This window comes from Hylobates moloch, unplaced genomic scaffold (assembly GCF_009828535.3).
Source record: "Hylobates moloch isolate HMO894 unplaced genomic scaffold, HMol_V3 SCAFFOLD_10, whole genome shotgun sequence".
NCBI lineage: Eukaryota > Metazoa > Chordata > Mammalia > Primates > Hylobatidae > Hylobates > Hylobates moloch.
In genome coordinates this window covers 7,801,117-7,820,251 of record NW_026652285.1, presented here as the reverse complement: position 1 = coordinate 7,820,251, position 19,135 = coordinate 7,801,117, and the positions used below count along the sequence as shown (strand labels likewise).

The following is a 19,135-nucleotide window of genomic DNA, read 5'->3' as shown; positions in this document are numbered from 1 at the left end:
ATTTATTTTTTTTTTTTATGGAGTCTTGCTCTGTTGCCCAGCCTGGAGTGCAGTGGCGTGATTTGGCTCAGTGCAAGCTCCACCTCCTGAGTTCACGCCATTCTCCTGCCTCAGCCTCCCACGTAGCTGGGACTACAGGCGCCCGCCACGACGCCCGGCTAATTTTTTTGTATTTTTAGTAGAGATGGGGTTTCACCATGTTAGCCAGGATGGTCTCAATCTCCTGAGCTCGTGATCTGCCCGCCTCGGCCTCCCAAAGTGCTGGGATTACAGGCATGAGCCACCACGCCCGGCCGAAGAGTTTCGTTTGGCCATTAACATTGGGCTGGGTATGGTAGCTCATTCCCTGTAATCTCAGTACTTTGGTACTTTGGGAGGCTGAGATGGGATGGTCACTTGTGCTCAGAGTTTGACACCAGCCTGGAAAACAGCAAGATGCCCATCTACACACACACACACACACACACGCATGCACACGCACACAGAGAATGTCACTGAAATGGGCTTTGAAACTTAGTTACTTCACATAATATCAGAAGGTCAGATTTAGAATGCATGATATCATTATAAAATGGTATCTTTTCCTGTATTTGAAAAAAAAGGTTTACCTGTGTTTATACTTCCTACATGTGTATAGTTCATTTCATCTATTTATTTTCTGAGACAGGGTCTCACTGTGTCACCCAGGCTGGAGTACAGTGGCATGAACATGGCTCAGTGTAGCCTTGATCTCTTGGGCTCAAGGGATCCCTGCCTCAGCCTCCCATGTAGCTGGGACCACAGGTGGACGCCACCATGCCTGGCTGATTTTTTTTATTTTTTGTAGAGATGGGATTTGCCATGTTGCCAGGCTGATCTCAAACTCCTGGGCTCGAGCAGTCCTCCTGGCTTGGCCTCCCAAAGTGCTGGGTTGACAGGTGTGAGTGATCCTCCTGATCTTTGTGTGTAGTTTTTAATTTGTTTTCCTTTTTTTTGAGACAAAATCTCACTCTGTCACCCAGGCTGGAATGCAGTGGTGTGATCTTGGCTCACTGCAACCTCCGCCTCTCGGGTTCAAACGATTCTTCTGCTTCAGCCTCCTGAATAGCTGGGATTACAGGTGCGTACCACATTCCTGGCTAATTTTTGTATTTGTAGTAGAGATAGAGTTTCATCGTGCTGGCCAGGCTGGTCTCGAACTCCTGACCTCAAGTGATCCACACACCTCAGCCTCTCAAAGTGCTGGGATTACAGGTGTGAGCCATCACACCTGGCCTGGATTTTCTTTTTTATGTTTTGACATTTTCTGTGTCTTTGATACAGTTCTTGTTTGGAATTTCTGTATATTCTCATATATTTAATCTTTTCCGTGAACTTTATAATAATTTTGTTAAATTTCACAAAGGAAAATTATATTGGGATTTTGATAAGAATTATGTTAAACGTAGATTAATTTGGAGAGAATTTACATCTTTGCAGTATTAAGTCTTCCTATCAAGGAACCTGAAATAATTTTTTGCTTTTTAATCCTACACATATAGTTTAGTTTTTTTTTTTTTTTTTTTTTTGAGACAGAGTCTTGTTGTGTTGCCCAGGCTAGAGTGCAGTGGTGCGATCTCAGCTCACTGCAACCTCCGCCTCCCGGGTTCCAGTGATTCTCCTGCCTCGGACTCCCAAGTAGCTGTGATTACAGGTGCCCACTAACACACCCCGCTGAATTTTGTATTTTTAGTAGAGAATGGGTTTTACTGTGTTGGTGAGGCTGATCTCGACCTCCTGACCTCAAGTCATCCACCCACCTCGGCCTCCCAAAGTGCTGAGATTACAGGTGTGAGCCACTTTGCCTGGCCTTAGTTTAGTCTTATAGTTAGCTCATGTAAACCCTTATAACAATTCTATGAGATAGGTGGTGGTTACGTTTATTTTACAGGGGAGAACACTGAGGCACAAGGAAGTTAAGTAACTTCCCTAAGTTAGTATTAAGTATGGTAATAAGTATTGGAACCAGGATTTGTCTATTTCTGGAACCTATAACTATTGTTTTAACTGCCTTCTGATTTTTTCTTAATTCATAAAAGATTGGTATGGAAAGCTATGCTAATTTATTAACTTAAAAGGGAGATTATATCTAAATAAGAGTATATGATATATACGTGGTCTATGTAGACAGTGATTCTCAACCTTTATTCTAACACTTGCACTTACATACTTCTTGTCCTTAATAAAAGAAAAATGGTTGAGCTTTACTGTTTGTAGTTTGTAAGAGAATAAACATATTGTATATCCTTTGTCAAACTACAAACACCCTGATCGAGATTCTCATATATTCCTGTGGTGTAAAGGAAAGTACTTTGGAATGAGCTTTGGGTGCCAGGCATATAGAATACGGTAGAGATGAGACAGAGAAAGATAGTATTGACTGGCAAGGACCTTTACTCTGTGTGATCTGAGGATTCACTGAAGGTGGCCAAATCTGTATTTAAATAAGAGGACTATGGCCGCAGGTTGAAGGATGGATTAAATTGGAGGCAGGGAAAGTGGTCCTCAAATTCATATTACCTAACTTAATTTAAAAAGAGGCCAGGTATGATGGCTCATGCCTGTAATCCCAGTACTTTGGGATGCCGGGGCTGGTGGATCACCTGAGGTCAGGAGTTTGAGACCAGCCTCCAACATGGCGAAACCCCGTCTCTACTAAAAATACAAACATTAGCTAGGCGTGGTGGTGGGCACCTGTAGTCTCAGCTACTTGGGAGGCTGAGGCACAAGAATTGTTTGAACCCAGGAGGCAGAGGTTGCAGTGAGCCAAGATTGAACCACTGCATACCAGCCTGGGTGACAGAGTGACTCATCTCAGGGAAAAAAAAAAAGATTCAGTCATCACTATTGTATATAATATGATAAAATTCACTGTGGCTCACGCCTGTAATCCCAGCAGTTTGGGAGGCCAAGGCGGGTGGATCATGAGGTCAGGAGATGGAGACCATCCTGGCTAACACAGTGAAACCCCATCTCTACTAATAATACAAAAAATTAGCCGGGCATGGTGGTGCATACCTGTAATCCCAGCTACTCGGGAGGCTGAGGCAGGAGAATCACTTGAACCTGGGAGGCGGAGGTTGCAGTGAGCCAAGATCGCACCACTGCACTCCAGCCTGGTGACAGAGCGACACTATGTCAATAACCAAAAAAAAAAAAAAAATTGGCTGGGCCCAGTGGCTCATGCCTGTAATCCCAGCACTTTGGGAGGCCGAGGCAGGCTAGATCCCCTGAGGTCCGGAGTTCGAGACCAGCCTGGCCAACATTGCGAAATGCCGTCTCTACTAAAAATACAAAAATTAACCAGGCACGGTGGTGGATGCCTGTTATCTCAGCCAGTCTGCTTGAGAGGCTGAGGCGGGAGAATCGCTTGAACCCGGGAGGCGGAGGTTGCAGTGAGCTAAGATCGTGCCACTGCACTCTAGCCTGGGCAAAAAGAGTGAGACTCCGTCTCAAAAAAAAAAAAAATAAAATAAAATAAAATTACAGTTTCTTTTTATAAGATACATTGGAATCATGAAGCTCTAGGCCGTATGTTCATGATCACATTTGATCTTCTCAATTAGGTTTGGGAAAATCTTGACTCACTTGTTGGTTCTTTTAGTGTAGGGCACTTTTGCACATGGCTTCTCTCATCTGTTATGAATTTTCTTCTGTCTAGTTTTAAATTTCAGGACATTTTCCAGATCTTGCTCCAGGTATGTTCTTGTTCTTCCTGTGTAGCCACGTGTTTTTGTAATGATTCTTCATCTTTTATATGCTATATTCACAGGTTAATTGCATTAAAAGTAATTTGACTTTGTTTTTGTTTCCATTTGGGTTGAAGGTTAAGATTTCTGTTGTTTCTGGACATTTTATTTATTTTACACTTTTTATCTTTGATAGCTGCCATGCAAAGAAAGCCCAAATCATATTCTTCTTCTTTAATGGATCAGATTCCTATCAAATTCCTTATTCGACAGGCTCAAGGGCTGCAGCAGGAGTTGGGAGGTATGTTTTATTTTGCTCTTTACTGCTAAAGTTTATTGTTAAAAAAACCTTTCTGTTTATAATGTTATGAAGTGTAATAGGTGCTTAATGTTAAAAATTCAAACAGTTCAAGAGTGAAATTCCTCTTTGCCTCCCTCACTAAATCTATTATTTCAGTTATTGCAAACCACCCCACCTCCTAAAACACAACCCTAGCTATTTTCAGTTGGCATATATTTTCAGGCTTTTTTCTCCTGTAGGTTGAGCTGTATGAAATTGCAGATATTCAGCTAATTTAGAGCCACAGAAACAGCAGGTTCTTGTGGTTGAACCTAACAGACACTTAACAGAAGTAAAAAAAAAAAATTTTTTTAAACTCTGAATAGTATTGTACACTACCTCTTTTGTTTGTTTGTTTGTTTTTGTTTTTGAGACAGTGGCTCGCTCTGTCATCCAGGCTGGAATGCAGTGGCATGATCTTGGATCACTGTAACCTCCACCTCCTGGGTTCAAGTGATTCTCATGCCTCAGCCACTCAAATAGCTGGGATTACAGGCATGCGTGCCACCACGCCTGTCTAATTTATGTATTTTTAGTAGAGACAGGGTTTCACTATGTTGCCTGGGCTGGTCTTGAACTCCTGGTCTCAAGTGATCTGCCCACCTTGGCCTCCCAAAGTGCTGGAATTACAGGAGTGAGCCACCATGCCCGGCCTCCCCTGCCTCTTCTAAGGGTTGTTTTTTTTCTTGGAGTCTTGAACATCTTTACATATCGGTACAGGTAGATCTGCCTTACTGTTTCTGATTGTTTTATGATCCATAGTACGGATATATTATAATATTTTTACTATAAATCCTGTTAAGTAGAAATATTGTAGTGTTTTTTGAAATTAGATATTTTTCTTTTTTTTTTTTTTCTTTAGGGAAAGGGTCTCACTACGTTACCCAAGCTGGAGTGCAGTGGGTAACTGCAGCCTCAAACTCCTGGGCTCAAACATCCTCCTATCTCAGCCTCTCTAGTAGCAGGGACTACAGGCCTATGCCACCATGCCCAGCTAATTTTCTAGAGATTTTTCTTAATTAAATACCTCTTTAATGTTTGAGTATGGGTGTTTTTCTTTCTGTTAAGTTGGAATTTTCTTTTTCTCTTTTTTTTTTTTCTTGAGACGGAGTCTCGCTCTGTCGCTCAGGCTGGAGTGCAGTGGCGCAATCTCGGCTCACTGCAAGCTCCGCCTCCCGGATTCACGCCATTCTCCTGCCTCAGCCTCTCCAAGTAGCTGGGACTACAGGTGCCCGCCACCATGCCCGGCTAATTTTTTTGTATTTTTTAGTAGAGACGAGGTTTCACCGCGGTCTCGATCTCCTGACCTCGTGATCCGCCTGCCTCGGCCTCCCAAAGTGCTGGGATTACAAGCGTGAGCCACCGCGCCCGGCCTTCTCTTTTTTTTTTGAGATGGAGTTTCGCTCTTGTCTTACAGGCTGGAGTGCAATGGTGTGATCTTGGCTCACTTCAACTTTCGTCTCCCAGATTCAAGTGATTCTCCTGCCTCAGCCTCCCGAGTAGCTGGGACTACAGGCTCCTGCTACCATGCCCAGCTAATTTTTGTATTTTTAGTGGAGACCTCATTTCGCCATGTTGGCCAGGCTGGTCTCGAACTGACCTCAGGTGATCCACCCATGTCAGCCTCCCAAAGTGATAGGATTACAGGTGTGAGCCACTGTGCCTGGCTGGAATTTTGGTTTTTTTTCTTTATTATGGTTGGTTTCAAGGAGAAACATGAGCCTTCATTGGTCATCATTAACCAGATGTCTGCAGCATTTATTTACTTATATCTTTGTATAATCTTTTTTTTTTTTTAAGTAGAGATGCGGTTTCATCATGTTGGTTAGGCTAGTCTCGAACTCCTGACCTCAAGTGAAGAGCCCTACTCAGCCTCCCAAAATGTTAGTATTACAGGCGTGAGCCACCGTGCCTGGCTTCTTTGTATAATCTGTTTCCAGAAAATAATGTTATTTTTAACAGCATTTGGCAATTGATATACTTTATTGAAAAGAGTATGAAATGTTGATTAGTTTACACTTTTGTAAGCAGTCTTTTTTGTGATGGTTGGGTATAGTTTTAACTGTATATATACTCCTGTATGCATTTAGAAATTTAAATGTTAAAGTAATGCCATTTTTGATTGTTACAATGTCTTTTGAAACACAGAAACATCAATTTTAAGCTGTTTCTATGAGAAAGGAATTGGGTATTGTTTCTACTGGGATTAAGCAGTGGTATCATTTGATTTGCATAATAGGATAATTAGATCTAAAGTACTTTGGTTCCTACTACTACTGCATAGTCTTACTGTTCTGATGATGATAATAGTATGGTAGTAACAATATTTATTAGGTACTTACGTGCGAAGCACTTAGCATAGTAGTACTTCGTTAATTCATTAACTAATTAGGCATTTTTATGGTGTCATAATTTTTTTTTGAGACAGCATCTTGCTCTGTCACCCAGGCTGGAGTGTAATGGCACGATCTTGGCTCACTGCAACCTCCACGTCCCAGGTTCAAGCAATTCTTGTGCCTCAGCCTCCCAAGTAGCCAGGATTACAGGCATGTGCCACCACGCCTGGCTAATTTTTGTATTTTTAGTAGAGACAGGGTTTCCCCATGTTGGCCAGGCTGGTCTCCAACTCCTGGCCTCAAGTGATCCATCCCCTTCAGTCTCCCAAAGTGCTAGGATTATAGGCATGAGCCACTGCACGCGGCCTCTCATTATTAACATTATACATAATAGTCATGAATAGTCAAACTGTGGTATAGGTAAAATGTTATAAATAAGGCTTTGATTTGGTAAGAAGTTTTCCCATTTCTTTTGGTCTTCTTTAATACTTCTTGAACCAAGAAAAAATGCCCCCCATTGTGGGTATCATCAGTACTGCTTCTCTTGGCTGACATACGTAGCTGTGTGACTTTAGGGTTGTTAATATTAATAAATGTCTTTCAGCATTGTTTGTTCCTTATAGTAGAATGGAGGCATTGCTTACTTTGTATGAATGTTAGGGAGAGATGAGAAAACGTACATAAAGTACCTGAGACCTTTCAGGTATTCAAAGTGGGCAACTTTAATTTTACCACATCTATAGCGATGATTCTCAACAGGGTTGGAGGAAAGGGCGTGTTCTCTACAGAAGCCTATCAGTATTTCTGAATAGGACCTTTTCCAAACCATATATGATAGTCCCCAAATGGACATTCTTTTCTCCTCCTTTTCTTTCCTCTACCCTGAACTCTTGAACAATTGCTATGTGAAACAACTTTAGGAGACTGTTAGGTTGGGTGGGGTGGAAGAAAGTTGAAAGCTTTCTTTATAAGTAATAGTTCGCAGCTCACTGTTTATCACATTACTTCGGGATCTTCATTTAAGCAGTTTCCCTTGATCAAATGACTATTGAGAAGTTCTTAAACTGTAGTTTGCATTCACAAGAAGTGCACATTCTTAGGCCTCCATTCTAGAGCTTCTGATCTAGTCACCTGGGATGGTATTCATTATTCTGCACATGAAACAAGCTTCCCAAGCTTATGATGCTGGTGGTGCTCTAATCATTCTTTTTTTATTTTTGAGGTGGAGTTTTGCTCTTGTTGCCTAGGCTGGAGTGCAATGTTGCGATCTTGGCTCACTGCAACTTCTACCTCCCAGGTTCAAGCGATTCTCCTGCCTTAGCCTCCTGAGTAGCTGGGATTACAGGCACCCAACACCACGCCCGGCTAATATTTGTATTTTTAGTAGATACGGGGTTTCGCCACGTTGGCCAGGCTGGTCTTGAACTCCTGACCTCAGGTTATCCACCCGCCTTGGCTTCCCAAATTGCTGGGATTACAGGCGTGAGCCACTGCACCTGGCCATCTAATCATTCTTTGAGAAACACTGACTTAGAGCATAACCCTCTTTCCTTGTGGGCTGATGGCTTGATAAAAATGAGAGGGGTGGGGAAGCTTCTGGTGTTTGAGCATGAAGAATCCAATTGATTTTCTGTAAATTTTCAAGGGTTGCATTCAGCTTTACTACGTCTCCTTGCTACTAACTACCCACATTTATGTATTGTGGATGACTGGATTTGTGAAGAAGAAATCACAGGGACTGATGCCCTGCTACGGCGAATGCTCCTGACTAATAATGCTAAAAATCATTCCCCCAAACAACTCCAAGAAGGTATAGTAAATTATTGATACTCCTTTAACCCCTTTTGTAGTACAAGGAGATGCTAGGCTAATTGAAATCTTATAATCATACAGAATTTTTCCGTGGGTATAACAATGTTTTGGTGAATGTATTTTAAGTATATAAAATACTCTTTGCGTTTAAGGAATTTTATGCTCCCTTCCCCTCCTCCCTTTCCTCCTTTCCCCTTTTCCCCTTTTACTCCTTTCCTCCTTTCCCCCTTTTCCCTTTCCCCTTTCCTCCTTCCCTTTCCTTTCCTTTTGTGTTTGTGTGTGTCTTTCTCTCTGTCACCCAGGCTGGAATGCAGTGGTATGATCTCAGCTCACTGCAGCCTCCACCTGCTGGGCTTAAGCAGTCCTCCTACCTGAGTCCCACAAGTAGCTGGGACTACAGGTGTGAGCCACCAGGCCTGGCTGATTTTTTTAGTTTTTGCAGAGATGGGGTTTCACCATGTTGCCCAGGCTGGTCTCGAACTTGTAAGCTTGAGTGATCCTTCTGCCTCAGCCTCCCAGAGTGCTAGGATTAAGGCGTGAGCCACTGTGCCTGGCCAGGAATTTTTACCATTTCTTTCTGATGTGCCTGTATCTTTTCTCTCATAGGTCCTATATTATATCACTAAAAAGGTGGTGTGGTTTTAGAAAGGTTCTAAACTGGTTAGAAATAAGTGCAGTGTAGGCCGGGCGTGGTGGCCCACACCTGTAATCCCAGCACTTGGAAGGCCGAGGCGGGCGGATCATGAGGTCAGGAGATCGAGACCATCCTGCCTAACACGGTGAAACCCTGTCTCTACTAAAAATACAAAAAAAAATTAGCTGGGCCTGGTCGAGGGTGCCTGTTGTCCCAGCTGCTCGGGAGTCTGAGGCAGGACAATAGTGTGAACCCGGGAGGTGGAGGTTGCAGTGAGCCGAGGTCGCGCCACTGCACTCCAGCCTGGGCGACAGAGCGAGACTCCATCTCAAAAAAAGAAATATGTGCAGTGGAATAGGACTGTATAATGGAGAATGTTCTTCTAGATCAGCACTGTTAAATAGAAATATAATGTGAGCTATAACACCTATATATAGTGTAAGCTATAACACCTATAAACTTTCCAGTAAAAAGAAACAGGCAACACTAATTTAAATCATTTTATTTGACCAAATATGGCCAATATTTTTTCTTTTCTTTTATTTATTTATTTATTTTTGAGACAGAGCCTTGTCCTGTTGCCCACTCTGGACTGCCGTGGTACAATCTTGGCTCATTGCCTCTCAGACTCTAGCAATCCTCCTGCCTCAGCTTCCCCAGTACCTGAGACTACAGGTACATGCCACTACACCCAGCTACTTTTTGTATTTTTTGTAGAGAAGGGGTTGCCATGTTGCCCAGGCTGGTCTCAAACTGGTCTCAAGCAGTCTGCCTGCCTTGGCCTCCCAAAGTGCTGGAATTACAAGCATGAACCACCGTGCCTGGCCTGCCAATATTATTTCACCATGTAATCAATATTAAAATTTTAATGAGATATTTTACCCCCAACTAAGGCTCCTGCACTTAGTCTTTGCAGTCTGTTGTGTATTTTACACCTATAACGCACCTCAATTTGGACTAGTTATTTCAGATGCTCGATAGCCTGATGTGGTTAGTGATTATTGGAGAGCATAGTTCTAGATATTTTTTAGTAACAGCAATCTTCTGGGTGCTTACATCCTATAAGGGGACCACCTGGAGGAAAGTTTCAAGAAGTTTGAGCTTTTCAAATGAATGTTAGCTATCAAAAGCAATACTTCAGCATATTTTCCTCGTTCAGTCCTGTTTTTAAAATCAGTCTGGGCTGGACACAGTGACTCACACCTGTTATCTCAGCACTTTGGAAGGCCAAAGCAGGAGGATCACTTGAGGCCGGGAATTCAAAACCATCCTGGGCTCTTGATTGGTAAAGGCAAGAGGGAAAAAAAAAAAAAAAAAGACCAGCCTGGGCAACATAGCAAGACTCCCATCTCTAAAATTAAAAAATAAGATCAATCTGAATCACCAAGAAAATAAGATTAGTCTTTGGGTCAGTAAAGTGAGGTTTTTTTTTTTTTTTTTTTTTGGAGACAGGGTCTGTTGCCCAGGCTCAAGGTTGCAAACTCTGTCTCCTGGGCATAAGGGATCTTCCTGTATCAGCCTCTCGAGTACCTGGTATTACAGGTACACCACCACATCCAGCTAATTATTTTACTTTTTGTAGAGATGTAGTCTCGCCATGTTGCCCAGACTGGTCTTGAACCTCTGGACTCAAGCAATCCTCTTGCCTCAGCCTCCCAAAGTGCTGAGATTACAGGTGTGAGCCACCATGCCTATCCCATTAATGTGATTTTTAAAAAAAGATATTTTTGTTCTTTATGAAAGAATAACTACACTTGCATGAATTTTTCTTAGGGCCCTTATTTTTTTATTTTTTTGAGATGGAGTCTTGCTCTGTCACCCAGGCTGGAGTGCGCTGGTGCAATCTCAGCTCTCTGCAACCTCCACCTCCTGGGTTCAAATGATTCTCCTGTCTCAGTCTCCTAAGTAGCTGGGATTACAGGTGCCTGCCACCACGCCTGGCTCATTTTTGTATTTTTAGTGGAGAGGGGGTTTCACCATGTTGGCCAGGCTGATCTGGAACTCCTGACCTCAAGTGATCCACCCGCCTTGGCCTCCCAAAGTGCTGGGATTACGGGTGTGAGTCACCGCATCCAGCTGGCCCTTATTTTAATAAGTTTAGTTGAAATTGTACCTAGGTTTCTGTAGGAAACAATAGCAAGTAACTATAGTTACTTGTTAGCCACATTGTTTTCTTGATTTGTTTGGTCTACAGGCTGAGAGAACAATACTACTTCCTGCTTGATAAACTGTACAGAATTTAGGTTATGATTGCTAAATTTTCTTTTTAGCATTTTCAGCTGTCCCAGTAAATCACACACAAGTGATGCAGATTATAGAACACTTGACTTTACTCTCTGCCAGTGAACTTATACCATATGCAGAAGTGTTAACATCCAATATGAGTCAGCTGTTGAATTCAGGGGTTCCACGGAGAATTCTGCAAACAGTCAATAAACTATGGATGGTTCTTAATACTGTGATGCCTAGAAGGTAAATTCAGTGTATTGTTACATGTAATAGATAATTATATAGCAGTGATAATATACAATAACCTAAATTTAATTGTTTAAAAAATTTTTCACAAAGACCACTCATAGCAGTATTTGTTGACTATATGACAATATATCTCCTTTCTTAAGACTACTAAATAGTTGTTATAACTTTAAGTAAAGCAAACTTTATTGAAATAGAAACCTTACAGTATTTCTAACTTTAGGAAGTTCTTGAAAATTGGGTTATCATGTATAGTTATTTGTGGCTAATTATGATTTAGATCACTGTTATATCTTGGATCTTTGCAGTTGTTCCAAGTTTTGCTACACATTAAAATCACCTGGAGAGTTTTTACCACTACTCATCCCCAGGTTGGAACCCATGCCAATTAAATCAGACTGTTTGTGGGTGGGAGTCAGGCATCAGTACTTTTTAAAAGATTCCCCAGGTGATTTCAGTGTGCAGCAAAGTTTGTCTTTAGTCATTGGGTCTCTGCTGGTTCATAGATTGGATCCTTAACACCTGGACAGGTCTAGAAAACAGAATACTGGGCTATAAATAGTATACAAGTTAAGTAGTATATAAGGTATGCCTCACACCTTTGTATCTTAGACTTTAGGTCCCCAGAGACAACTATTTTCATCTCTTTTATCTTTTTATTCTCGTATTTATATCCTCCCCATATATCTCTTATAATGACTGTAATTTCCTGATTTTCCAATTTAGAAATTATCTGTTGATTTTCTACTCTACAAGGTGAAGGTTAGCTCTCTTACTTGCTTCCCCTCCTGTGAGTCCCACTTCTTCTAATACACATTGCCCCTTTTCCTGTTTCTCACAACACAGGTATATTAAAATTTTTGTTAAAGCACTATTTCAAATGCATATTATTATGACTACAGAAGTGATTTCATAATTGAGCTATGTGATAATCCTTTAATTATAATTTCATTCTTCTGCAAGTGCCCTCCCCCTTACTCAACATATACGTTCGGTTAGTTAATACCTTTTTTCCATTTGCTCAGTTTTTTAAATTGGTATCAATAACCGATAACTAATTCATCCCCAAGCTTCATTATTGAGGGGAAATTTACTTCACACTTAATCATAACACATTAGATAATGTATCATTAACATTTTTTTGGCTAGGTGCATTGGCCCACACCTGTAATCTTAGCACTTTGGGAGGCTGAGGTGGACGGATCACTTGAGCTCAGGAGTTCAAGACCAGCCTGGGCAACATGGTGAAACCCCGTCTCTACAAAAAAATACAAAAATTAGCAGGGCATGGTGGTGCATGCCTGTATTCCCAGCTACTTGGTGAGCTGAGGCAGGACGATCGCTTGAGCCCAGGAGATTGAGGCTTCAGTGAGGTGAGATCGTGCCACTGAGACCATGTCTCAAAAAAAAAAAACGAAACACTATTTTTTTTTTCTTGGAGACATTCCTTTCAGAGCTTTCCGTCTTCATGTTCCCATCTGGGACAAATTGCTATTGTCACTCTTCTTTGTTGAATTCCATATTTTTCTCTTTCTTGGTTTATATCCTCGTTTTAGTGAATGGAACACACACTCATCTTGCTTCCTGAGAAAGAGAGTGTGGTAAACTTAACTTTTTTGAGATGCTGAATTATTCTCATATGTAACTGATATTTAGCCTAAGTGTAGAATTCTAGTTCATTTTTTAAAAATTTATTTTTTATTTTTACTTTTTAGAGACAGGGTCTTGCTTTGTCACCCAGGCTGGACTGCAGTGGCACAATCATAGTTCACTGTAACCTCAAACTCATGGGCTCAAACGATCCTTCTGCCTCAGCCTCTCAAATAGCTGGACTACAGGTGCACACCCCCGTGCCTGCCTAATTTTTTTAGTTTTTGTAGAGATGGTGTCTCACTATGCTGCCCAGGCTAGTCTTGAACTCCTGGGCTCAAGTGATCCTTCTGCCTCAGCCTCCCAAAGTGCTGGGATTTCACAGGTGTGAGCCACTGTGTCAGGCCCTGTTCTTAATTCTAAGAGCTGTTTGTTATCTGAATATTCTTAAATGCCTCTTGTTCTTGTTTCATGTATAAAATACTTTATTCTTTTAGGATATTAATAGTTCGAAATTTTTTTTTCTCCTTATCCCTACATTTTCTGTTTGGAGTTCCTTTTTTCCTGTTTGCATATTTTAATCTTTTTCAAAGTAAAAGCTTTCTTTAAGTGTCTGATGATCCTTGTTTATACAGTCATATTTAAGAGGGAGAAGTTCTCTGGTGGATTCCTGGGCTTCACTATAAGATCAAGTACCTTCTGTATTTGCATAACCCTTAGTAATTATGATGTGCAGTCATTTTAGTAACCACTTATAATCTATTAATGTCTAGTCTCAAAGTGGCATCTCACTTGGAGACTTTATGATGATAAATCCAGAATAGTGACTTGTATTTATGGAACTAGATACAGAATGTTTTAGCAAGTCTTATTTCATTTACGGGTATTATGTCATTTCTATTTTACAGATGAGGAAACAGTTTAGAGAGCCTCAGTGACTTACACAGAGTCATATAGCAAGTATGGTATAACTAAGGTTTTAACTCAGGTTTTAATTTTATATGCCATGATTATTCCATTACTACTGTGAACGTTTCTGAAACTACTTTGTGTTTACTGTTTTATCTCTGTTTTTTTTTTTAAAGAGATTTTATAATAGGTTAGATGTCTGTAGCTTAAATTTTTTCAAAGTTCATTCATACGTATTTTCTAATTATTTACTGAATATAACTTTCTAAGATAGAAAGGACTGGATGGCTACAGATTTTAATTACATAAAAAACTGTTTTAAACGTGATTATTTTCTCATCAGGCTATGGGTAATGACGGTTAATGCACTTCAGCCTTCAATAAAGTTTGTACGACAACAGAAGTATACTCAGAATGACCTGATGATAGATCCTCTCATTGTCCTAAGGTGTGATCAGAGGGTTCACAGGTACATGTCATTTGAGTTTCATTTTTATTATAGAGCTGTACTTTGGAGAGTCAAAAGAAATTGATGAAATTCAGTTTAAACTTATATTTTAATTTTTCTTGCAGATAAGTAGGCAGTGTGACCTGTGCAGTTTTTTTGTCTTATTTTTTTAGTCGTGTTTATTCATGAAATGTATATTCATTTTAATATTTAGTATGTGATTAATAAAACCTAGCTTTAGAGAAATGCCATTCTTGGTTTTGGTGCCACCAATAGTGGTTTTTCTCTCTCACAATTTAGACCAGTAAAGAATAACTATTTCTGTTCTCACGTTAAAAAGGTTTTTAAAAAACTGGTTTCTTGTGAACCATTACCTGCGTTAAAACTGTGACCTTTTTGGCATGCACAATAGTGATGTTAGCTTCATTGATTCCACATTTGGCTCTAAATCCTTACCAATTGCTAAACTTAAGCATTGCTTTCAAGTGGCTTCATCTCAAAAGTTAGAATTTAGTTAATTCCAACATTAATCTTTGAGTCACAGTTGTTATGATAAGTACTATCAAAAGTATATAAGTTGAGGGGCTTTCCTTTAAAGTGATTATCATCTGCATGGGACATAAGATAGATACGTGATAAGTTACATAATATGGTCATGTGGATGAATGGTGTGGTAAATGAATGTTCTTAAAAGTTCAGGAAAGAGGCAGAGGAGATGGGATATGGGTAATGTTTTAAAGAATGGAGTTAGGGCTGGTTCGAGTGCAGTGGTGTTTACAACTGATTGATCATAATCAGGTACGGATTTCTTTGTTCCCTCTTCACTCCCACTGCTTTATTTAAACTTAAAAAAAGAAGAGTGGACATAGGGTTTAGGTGAATATTTATTCATCTAATAGTATAAAGATGGGGGTCAGGGAGTCAAGGAAGGTACTTTGAGAAAAAGAATAATATAAGCAGAAGTTTAGAAGCAAGAATGAGAAAGGGGTAAAGAGGGTTATTTTTGAAAAGAACATTTTACAGTTGGAAAGTTAAATTGGGGTCAGGCTATCGAGGGCCTTGAATATTAGGCTAATGTAGTTTGGGTTATAACTTAGGAAAAGATGCTTTGTGCTAGATGGATTAGAGGAGAGAGAAACTAGTAAGGAAGACTAAATAGGATACACTTGATATTTAAACTTGTCTGTCATCAACCAAGGGATGACATTCTCGAAGTGACAAAATCTGCAAAATTAGCTAAATATGGTTTGGTAAGATTAAGTTCTCATAGGAAATAGGAATCAGAAGAACAAACTATATGTAAATGATGTTAAGTATCTAATAAAAGGAAAACCACAATAAATAACACTTCTAGAAAAGAGCTGTTTCTCAAAAAAATGATTTATCATTGTTAAAAATCCACTGAAATAGGTGAGTTTACACCTCAGTCACCTCAGGTGATTCAGTTTTTAAGGAAGTTGTTAAATTCTGCTATCAAATTGTATCTAATGTTTTTGTAGCTTGGATTTTTCACTTAACAACTTGTGAACCTTTTTTCATGTTAATATTCTTATTTCAAATTTTTTTTATTTTTTGAGTTGGGGGTCTTGCTATGTCGTCCAGGCTGGTCTTGAACTCCTGGGCTTAAGCAATCCTCTTGCCTCAGCCTCCTGAGTAGCTGGGATTATGGTTGTGTGCCACTGTGCCTAGTTTATATTCTTATCTTAATTGGCTACATGGTATTCCATTTTATAGAGCTATGCTTAACCCAATCCCCTAGGATATTTTATTTCTACTTTTTGCTATTACCAATAGTGCTTTGGTGATTATGTGCATTTCTCCATGCTGAGTATTTCATTAGAACATGGAAAAATGGAATTATTGGGGCAAAAGTATTGTGCTCATTTTCAAGACTTTTAATTCATATTTTCATTCTACTATGTAGAAAGGCTGAACTGGTTTACATTCCATAGCAGTGTTTGATATTATATACTTTCCTGCACTATTTTATATAATGTTTTCCAATTTGATAGGTGAAAATAGATTCCCATTTTAATTTATATTCTTGTTAGATTGGACATTTAACAGTATTTACTGGCCGTTTTATTCCTTCTTTATATTTTAGCCTATATTTTTTATTGACTTAAAGAGCTCTTTATCTATAAAGGATATTAGCTTTTTGTACATATATTACAGTTTTTTTAATGCATTATTGTTTTGCCTGCACCCAGTCATCTTTTCTTTAGAATTTACATTATACATATTTGACTTTAGCTGATAAGATGAAACAAGTAATACTATTTATATAATCTTGAAATACAGAGAATAAGAAACATATATTAAACTTTTGAGAATGAATAGTTTAGTGGGAAAAGTTACTATGTACTACTCAGGTTTTTCTCAGCATTTAAACTAAATTGATCATGTTCTGGCTAATTTATAAATTTATATTCTTTCTGATATATTTTTCTTCTCTGCTTTCCTTGTTTAGATGCCCCCCACTGATGGATATTACCCTACACATGTTGAGTGGATATCTTCTTGCATCTAAAGCCTACCTTAGTGCTCATCTGAAGGAAACAGAGCAAGATAGGCCTTCCCAGAATAATACAGTCGGTTTAGTTGGACAAACTGATGCTCCGGAAGTTACCAGAGAAGAATTGAAAAATGCATTACTGGCCGCTCAGGTAAATTTTGCTAAAGTAAAATTTAGTCAAAAAGAGCAAGGGCTTCTCTACTGGTGTAATCAGTTGAAGAGATGGCACATTGTGCCCTCCATGTACATTGGTGACATATTGTGCATTTCTTTTATTATAGAACCTATTACAATGATGTTACCTTTGCTTCTGAATATCAGATATGTTGTATTTCTGAAATCAGGAATAATCTTCATGATATGAATGAAATAACCATTTAAATAAGATTCATATTTTAATAAAATTTCAGTGTTTACCTATTCCGAGTTTAGAGTTATACGTTTATTCATTCAGCACATTTTTTTTGTTTTTTTGTTTTTTGAGACAGAGTTTCGCCCTGTCACCCAGGTTGGAGTGCAGAGGTGTGATCTTGGCTCACGGCAACATCCGCCTCCCGGGTTCAAGCAGTTCTCCTGCCTCAGCCTCCTGAGTAGCTGGGACTACAGGCACATGCCACCACACCTGGCTAATTTTTATATTTTTAGTAGAGACAGGGTTTTGCTGTGTTTCAGGCTGGTCTCGAACTCCTGACTTGAGGTGATCCACCCGCCTCAGCTTCCCAAAGTGCTGGGATTACAGGCATGAGCCACGGCACCCGGCCTCCTTCAACAAATATTTATTGGGACACCTACTGTGTGCCAAGTATTGTTCCAGGAACTGGGGATATAGTGGTGAAGAAGACAAAATCCTTGGTTATTTATTTCTTAAGATCAAATGTCAAATTATGGAGACAGACAACAGAAAAACAAGTGCATGTATAATAAAATGTCAGGCAGTGATAAATACCATGACAATATAAGCAGTTCAACTGTATATTTAGAAAAGTTTTTTGGCCGGGCGTGGTTGCTCATGCCTATAATCCCAGCACTTTGGGTGGCTGAGGTGGGTGGATCACCTGAGGTCAGGAGTTTGAGACCAGCCTGGCCAACATGGTGAAACCCCGTCTCTACTAAAAATACAAAAATTAGCTGGGCGTGGTGGCCCACACCTGTAGTCCCAGCTACTTGGGAGGCTGAGGCAGGAGAATGGCTTGAACCCGGGAGGCGGAGGTTGCAGTGAGCTGAGATCGTGCCTCTGCACTCCAGCCTGGGAGAGAGAGCGAGACTCCATCTCAACAACAACAACAAAAATAAATAAAATAAATCAATAAAATAAATCTGTTCCTAGGAGTTTCAGATAAGGGACTGAAGATCATAAAAGCTAACATCTGTGTAATGCTTACCATATGGTAGGTGCTAGCCTAAGTTCTTTAAATGTATTAGCTCATTTAATTTTTATAACCTACCTATGAGGTATAGAGTATTATCTCCATTTTTACAGAGTAGGAAAATGTGACCCAGAGAAGTTAAGTGACTTGCTCATGGTTACACATTTAATAAATGTCAGAACCAGGATTCACTCCTAGGCACTCTGGCTCCTGAGTCAACAACAACAAAACAAAACAAAACAATAACAATAACCAAAAACTCTTTTCCCCAAGCACCAGGATTATAAAGTAGTCTAACCTCACTTTATAATAAGTTCTTAATCACTTAGCTCAAGTAATTGTTTTCTCTACCTTAGGCAGTAGCTGTCTATCAGAGGTGGATGTCATGTGTTCATTTTTATTTTTTACTTCTTTCTGCTAGATGAGAGTGATTTTAGCTCTCCTTTATATATAGGGGCCTCAAGTATATTGCTATTACCCCTCAAGCTACTGCTCTGTGCAATGATGCTCAAGCCTGTAGACTGAGCAATGAGTTGTGCAGGTGGAATGGATGGTAAGGTAGACTCTTTCCTTGTGAAACCAGAGCCTTAAACAGGTTGAAAAAAAGGGAAATCAGGATAGCATCCTGGGAAAAGTGGGAGATTAAGAGGAAGGAAAGGACATTCTGGTAGAAGTCATTTTTGCCTGGGGCTTGTTTTGGATGTAACTGAATTCATAATACTCTTCTAGTAGATATTCTTAAACTGGAGTCCATGGATCTGTTTTTAGAGATATGTGATATCATTATGTAATGATGTTTGTTTATGTATGTTAATTTTTATGGGGAGAGGGTACATTGTTTTCTTTAGATTCCTAAGGGGTTCATAATCCTAAAAAGGTGAGAACCACTGCTCTACAGATTGCTCACTTCTGCTCTTAGAAGTACCTCTTTATGTATGTGTGTTTAAGAAATTAGTTATTTTATCATATCTGTTCATGTGAAAATAAAATCTGATTTGTTTT

The 19,135-nt window shown here is 39.7% G+C and overlaps 1 protein-coding gene across 5 annotated transcripts in view; it reads left to right on the top strand.

The window, feature by feature from the left end:
- INTS2 (integrator complex subunit 2) overlaps window positions 1–19,135 on the top strand; it is a 79,541-nt gene that overhangs the window by 55,424 nt on the left and 4,982 nt on the right. For all 5 annotated transcript variants that reach the window (XM_058445812.1, XM_032162882.2, XM_032162883.2 and 2 more), the window contains exons 16-20: window positions 3,904–4,008; window positions 8,029–8,193; window positions 11,100–11,301; window positions 14,147–14,272; window positions 16,722–16,917. In XM_058445812.1, coding sequence (XP_058301795.1) covers window positions 3,904–4,008; window positions 8,029–8,193; window positions 11,100–11,301; window positions 14,147–14,272; window positions 16,722–16,917 — 794 coding nt within the window. The remainder of the gene's footprint in view (window positions 1–3,903; window positions 4,009–8,028; window positions 8,194–11,099; window positions 11,302–14,146; window positions 14,273–16,721; window positions 16,918–19,135) is intronic.